This window comes from Lygodium microphyllum, chromosome 27 (assembly GCF_053477565.2).
Source record: "Lygodium microphyllum isolate KBCC chromosome 27, Lygodium_microphyllum_v1.1.10, whole genome shotgun sequence".
NCBI lineage: Eukaryota > Viridiplantae > Streptophyta > Polypodiopsida > Schizaeales > Lygodiaceae > Lygodium > Lygodium microphyllum.
The window spans coordinates 34,966,093-34,972,837 of NC_141161.1; the positions used below are offsets into that span (position 1 = coordinate 34,966,093).

Below are 6,745 nucleotides of genomic sequence, written 5' to 3' on the forward strand. Positions count from 1 at the left end.
ATTTCATAATTTGGTACCTCACAAGGCCTGGATGGTTTTCCAATGCAAAATTTTGACACAGAATCAATTTCTAATTGTTGGCCTCATGAGAACAACTCCTTACTAGTGTTCCATTTTCTTTTTTCCAATAAACTTTGTAATTGTGTGCACACATAGAGAGAGAGTAGTGTTCACCCTAGAAGGGCTTTACACATGGCCGAGTTTCCTAGTTTGCCATGAATCTTGTAGCAAAGTATCCATTTGCAATCGATAACCCATAGAGCAAAAGTTTGCAAAAGCCATGGATTCGTTTGTCAAGTGAATGAAAATTTTGTATAACATTTAGTACGGAAGGCCGAGTTTTTCTTCTTGGTATGAAACTCCTCGAAAATGTTTATTTGGTTTTAAACCATATAACTCAGAAATTTTGGAGGGATTGTTTTGAATGAAATCACATAGCTTTGCCGTTTCAAACCAAAATTTCTCTAAATTTGAAGGTTTTAGCGCATATTTCTCAAATTTCTGAAGGCTTTTTTTTTGGGGGGGAAATTGTTGCGATTTATTTAATATTAAACCTTGTTTTATGGTGGGAAGAGAGAGAGAGAGAGGAAGAGTTTCCTTCCTATAAATGCTGCGACATTCCGTCCCTGAAAAAACCATCCCATACAAAATACAACGAGAATTCAGTCATCGCTGACCTCCTCTGCCTATATTTTATCATCTTCCCCACGCAACAAACAAAAGCAGGCGAACTGACATGGAGCCATATATATAGACACACACTTGCGTCTTATACCATCATTGTCGTCATTTATCATTATCAATCGCAAGGCCCAGGAACCGGACGATCGAGCCGCCGCTTTGAAGGACCAGCTCCGCCGCTGCCGTTGCCTCTCTCGCTGCCATGGATTCTCATCACTCCGCTGCTGTTGCCTCTCGCCGCCTGCAGTCCCTTGCCCTGCACCTTCTTCCTGCTGGCCCCGCTGCAGCTCAGTCGATGATGGAATTCGTTGCCACATCCAGCAGCGCTTCTGCTTTCGAGCATCTCCAACAGGCTCCTGATGATCCTATCCTCGGCGTATGTCTCCTTTACGCTTGCCTTCTAAATTTCTGCATTGGCATTAGTCAAGTGTGGACGTATGGTCGCTTGTGGAGAGAAATCTTTTTCCGTCTGGCGTAAAGCGCCATAAACGCGAGAGAGAGAGAGAGAGAGAGAGAGAGAGAGAGAGAGAGAGAGAGAGAGAGAGAGAGAGAGAGAGAGAGAGAGAGAGAGAGAGAGAGAGAGAGAGAGAGAGAGAGAGAGAGAGTGCGTGTGTGCGCGCCACGACTTGCAAATGTTCAGCTTCTGAATCAAGGACGACGAAACACAGTTGCTTTCTGTAGGGGGTAAACGTTCCACAATGTGCGACGGCACTTTAATGATCAGGCTACATTCTGTAATGTGCACGGCAACCAATGGCAGATTACTTTTTAACTTCAGAGAGGCAATCCTTCTACAGAGTGCACCATTGAGAATGCAACTTAACGGTTGGAGATTTCAGAGTGAATGGTGCAGCAACATCAAAATTCCTCTGGATAGCAGCCCGCAAGAAGGGAAATTTTACCTTAAAAAAGGCATTCCGTCCGGATGGCTGGATAAATTGAATTTATATTTGATATTGTTAATCCTGAGTGTGATTTGGTTAGTCCTGAGAGGACGAAATTGTGGCAAGTTGCACTATAGACTGTGAATTTACACATACACACAGAAATGATGCGATTAACAATGATTGATTGCTCACAAGCGCATAGCAATGGCTTCTACATGCCATAGTGATAGGATTGTTATATTCAATGACTTGACTTTCATTCAGTTTCCAAACCGGTCAAAAGAGGATTAACTGAACTGCAACTGAAATGTTAATTTCACTGCTGCAGGTTACAATTGCTTACAATAAGGATCCTAGCCCTGTAAAGCTCAACTTGGGTGTAGGTGCCTATCGAACTGAGGTAACTACTGGATCCTGATTTCTTGTCAAGGTTTTGCTCCCAGTGATTCCGGTTTTTCAAACATTTTCATTTGACAATCAGGAGGGAAAGCCGTATGTCCTCAGGGTTGTTCGAGAAGCAGAACGTCGCCTGCTTAATGATTCGTAAGTACTATATTCATCAGACCTTGTTTGGACTTTCTTATGTTAGACATAAACTTTGTTTATCTAGTCTCTGTATATATTCTGTATTGTATGTGATCCCCTTTTATGGTGTACATTTTGAAGGCAGTAATGCCACAAATCATGCACCAAATAGTGTTGTATGCAACCTTATGTTTTTGGTACACTTGATGATGTACAACAGGTCACGGAACAAAGAGTACCTTCCTATCACTGGCATAGCCAAATTTAATCAGTTCAGTGCAAGGCTAATTCTTGGCAGTGACAGGTATTTGTATCCATTAACCATACTGTATGCAGTGCTTTTAAGTTTATCCCCAGGTTAAATTAGTTCAAAGCAAGGTTTAGCTTGGGAAAGATAGCCGTAGGTATTTATCACTCAGATGCTTGTGTAAATTGGATAGATAAATGATGTGATATTGTTGGGTAAACATATGTATGTGTCTCGTGGTTGCAAGTCTGGTTAGGCTTATTACAAGTTGTGGAAGCGAGCAATAGTTTTTGCATGCAATATCATCCATTTTTACATGCAATATCACCCATGTTTGTATGGACTTGCTATTTCAGAGTTGAATTGGTTTTACTACAGATTTAAGGAAGTGAGCCACATAGGGCCTAAGTCAATATTCTTTCAGGGTTCCGTTGGTTTGTAGTTTTATAAAATGGGCTGCTTGATGAACTATATAGGCAAACCGTTTCTGCCCACAAAGTCACCTGTGGTTGTAGGTATGCATTTGTTCCAAAGTTCAATTGGTCGTACTACAAAGGAGCTACATGGGGGAACTATTGCTGCACATGCCACCAAGGCTTGCATGCATCTGATGGTTTCAGGGTTCAGTTGTGCAAAGCACCCATTTTTGCACACAGTATGTTGCATAGAGTATTGTTATTTATTACTAGAAAGGGAGCAGTTGACATGTCGCCAAGGCTTGCATGCATATTATGTTTTCAGAGTTCAGGTGTGTGAGGACCCATTTTTGCACACATTGTGTTGCATGGACTATTGTCGTTAATGCTTATATAGTTTTTCATTTTAGAGGTAAGTTGGTTTTACTTTAGTCTTATAAAGTGAGCTGAATTGTGCCCAAGTTTTACAGTTCAATAGTGCTTGTGTCTGACCAAGTTTTACAGTTCTGTAATGCTGATGTCTATGCACATAATGCTTAAAAGGTTGAAAATATATAGTCTCATTTGATCTTAGGGTCCTAAGGTGGTTTCTTACATCCCATCAATGCTAAAGATGAATAATCTCATCTGGTACTTGGAACTTTCAGTTTACAGTTCTCATACAGTATTAACAAGTTAAAAAAGGCCTGAGGTGTACATATGTTTTGTTAATCTTAAGATGGAGCAATCTTGTCCGGTACTTGAGAACCTGAGTGAAGCAAATGACGGTTCCCACTTTATTACTCAATTATTGCTGGTCTTGTACTTGCCAGCCCTGCTATCCAGGAAACAAGAGTCTGCACTGCTCAGTGCTTGTCAGGGACTGGATCCCTTCGAGTTGGAGCTGAATTTCTTGCCAGGCACTATGCAGAGGCAAGTGGTGCATTCCAACCACCAATGTTGTCATGTAGCCAGATTCTGGGCCTTAAATATACTAATGAGTTGCAGAGGCTGTATTATATTTCTTGATCTGGTTTTTAAAGTGTTTTGAGAGAGGTGCTTTTGTCTCACAGCGGACCATTTTTATCCCAACCCCCACATGGGGGAATCATACAAAAGTCTTCAGCCTTGGTGGACTAGCAGTGAAAAACTATCGATACTATGATCCTAGAACAAGGGGACTTGATTATGAAGGCAAGTGAGTCCCATCTGTGCTGTGTTTGTTGTCAAACTCTATGCAAATGTCTTGAAGAGCAGTTTTTGCATAATAATGGCAAGAAGTGGTATCGCAGGAATGCTCCAGGACCTGAAATCAGCCCCTAATGGCGTGGTAGTTTTATTGCATGCCTGTGCTCACAATCCCACTGGAGTTGACCCTACCAGAGAACAATGGGAAGGTATCCGCCAAGTGATTCGGAGCAAGAACATGCTGCCTTTCTTTGACAGTGCATATCAGGTAAACTTGGCAGCAATTATTCTTATGATTTGCCCAAAAGCCTCTGAAAGCATGGCTCAGTCCTCCATTGCTATTACTCACAGGGTTTTGCCAGTGGGAGCCTTGATGCAGATGCATATGCAGTTCGTTTATTTGTGGCGGATGGGGGTGAGTGTTTGGTGGCTCAGAGCTATGCCAAAAACATGGGACTTTACGGTGAACGTGTGGGAGCTCTAAGCATTGTAAGGACTTTGATCAGCTTAGTTACATGGTTTTCTTGAGTCAGTGCCATTTGTTTGATATGGATTCTCTTGGCAGGTGTGCCGGAGTGCATCTGTGGCTACCCGTGTTGACAGTCAGTTAAAACTTGTGATTAGACCTATGTATTCAAATCCACCAATCCATGGAGCCTCTATTGTGGCAACAGTTTTGGGTGACAGGTAGCAACTTCATAGACTTCTCAGAATTGCATTTAACAAACTCTCTTCAATAGTGCAAGCAGTTAATGAGTGTTCTATCCTTCCTTTCACCTTCAGGGATCTCTTCTCTGAGTGGACTGTGGAGCTCAAGAGCATGGCAGACAGGATTATCCATATGAGACATCTCTTATATGAGGCTTTGAAAGCTCGTGGTATACTTGGGAGTGTCCTTTTATCATTTGTAACTTAGCAGTAGCTCCATTGTCTCTTGATGTGATACAAGATGTGAATGCTCTCCATGTACTTCTCTAAGAATCTCTTGTGCAGGTACGCCTGGTGATTGGAGTCATATTGTTAAGCAGATTGGCATGTTCACATTCACTGGTTTGAATAAACAACAAGTTGCCTTTATGACAAAGGAATTTCACGTTTACATGACATCTGATGGGTACCCTCTTCTACCCATTTTCATTGCCTATCATTATCTAATCAGCGGGTGGTGAAATTTTGTACACTCCTAAATTTATATGCCTAATGCACTGTGCTCCTTTGCTGGCAGGCGAATCAGCATGGCGGGTTTGAGCTCTAAAACAGTGCCACATCTGGCCGATGCTATCCATGCGGCTGTTCTGTTACAAGGATAAGTTCATGAAGGGGAATGTTACAATTTACTATCCAATAATACTGCTCTTAGAGGATGTACAAGTTTGGACTCTCCAGCTACATTGCCATTCATCAAAGATTTTCAATTTTGGTATTTTTCACAACAAGGGAGTGTATTTTATCGAGAATTTGCATTGATATTTTTTTTTCCGGGAAATGGTGAAAAGTATTATTTTGGCATCTCCACATGTTTTGAAAAGCTTCAAAGGAAGTTTTTGCTCAAGGGGCAATTGTAATGACAGAGCTCTTAATTGCCTGAGCAGTGAATGGGCAATTGTGATTGTGTATATTCCAGTGGTCTTCATTGTAGCAGTGGTAGTAGCATTTTTTTTGGGTGCTTCAAGGTTGCATTAAGCTGCTGAATGTTTCTGCCTTGTTAAGGCGTACTTCTATTGCCTGACCCGCTTTCAGAAAGCCCTAGTGTTGGCTACTCTGTTTCTCGACCTGCTTTCAGAAAGCTGTAGGGCTGGCTACTTTTGCCCTGCAAAGGGAAGGTATAGGCTTTGGTATATGATATATAGGAAAAAGGTGCCAGTACTATGGCACCTAACTTTGCCTCTTCTGATCTTCCAAAAATTTTGTGACTCTTAAATCTTCCAAATTATCTTGTGATTGTGTGGCGCCTTCTCCAAATCTTGTCACTAAAAAGATATTGGTCAATTTTGGTCACAGTTTTTTCCAAATGCATATGGTTGAAGTACCAAAATTTTTGCAATAGTATTACAAAAAGAACATGGCCCTGGCAAAGAGGGGAAAAGTGATGATTTCTTTTTTATGTCACATGCAAATTTTTGTGATGTTTATTCTGTTGAATTAAAAAACAAACCACACACTACTTGGAGACCGTGGACTGCCAAAAGGAGTCATACCTTCAGCTATGTCTATCCACACACCTAGATCAGCCTACAGTTATTGTTAGCCGATGTTTATTCTGTTGAATTAAAAAACAAACCACACACTACTTGGAGACCGTGGACTGCAAAAAGGAGTCATACCTTCAGCCATGTCTATCCACACACCTAGATCAGCCTACAGTTATTGGGCTAACAAGCTAATAATAGCTATCACGCTTGGAAGTTTTTCCTACACTTGTCAATTGTACTCTTTATCTTTCACCCTTATGAGTCTTTAAAGTTAAATCCTTTATCATTGATGCATTTGGCCACAAGTGTTTAATGAAATCATCAAGTGACAAGTCTATGATTATATGGCGTTTTAAGTATTAACTTCTGTAATTATGTACAATCTAAATGATTAATCTTTTCGTGGTGACTGTAGAATTTTAACTTTAGGCTCTAGCATGTACTCTATATGCCAAATTTTTTTGAAAGTATGGGAAATGGAGGATCACGTATGGTTCACTGAGGGGTAGTGAACCAAACTTATCTCGTATTTCCATACTCCAATGCATGGAAGTAAAGCAAACTCATTTCATACTTCCATACTCGGCATTTGCCATAAGGTAATAGAAAAAAACTACGATTTTGGTGCTC

At 40.9% G+C, this 6,745-nt stretch overlaps 1 protein-coding gene across 1 annotated transcript; it reads left to right on the plus strand.

Moving 5' to 3' along the window:
• The first annotated feature begins 845 nt into the window (after positions 1 to 845).
• Positions 846 to 5,893, plus strand: LOC148012207 (aspartate aminotransferase, cytoplasmic-like). The gene is made up of 12 exons (XM_087668895.1): positions 846 to 1,057; positions 1,897 to 1,968; positions 2,050 to 2,111; positions 2,314 to 2,397; positions 3,569 to 3,668; positions 3,809 to 3,929; positions 4,028 to 4,191; positions 4,275 to 4,412; positions 4,489 to 4,610; positions 4,707 to 4,801; positions 4,917 to 5,037; positions 5,149 to 5,893. Exons 1-12 carry the CDS (start codon positions 884 to 886, stop codon positions 5,231 to 5,233), a joined length of 1,338 nt encoding a protein of 445 aa, XP_087525021.1. The 5' UTR covers positions 846 to 883; the 3' UTR covers positions 5,234 to 5,893.
• The last annotated feature ends 852 nt before the right edge of the window (positions 5,894 to 6,745 follow it).

Excerpts from the sequence above, each read along its gene's own strand:
- LOC148012207 (XM_087668895.1), top strand. The coding sequence starts at position 884 with ATGGATTCTCATCACTCCGCTGCTGTTGCCTCTCGCCGCCTGCAGTCC. Across the intron at positions 2,112-2,313 it reads CGTCGCCTGCTTAATGATTC|GTCACGGAACAAAGAGTACC; the intron begins GTAAGTACTATA and ends GATGTACAACAG. Across the intron at positions 4,192-4,274 it reads TCTTTGACAGTGCATATCAG|GGTTTTGCCAGTGGGAGCCT; the intron begins GTAAACTTGGCA and ends TATTACTCACAG.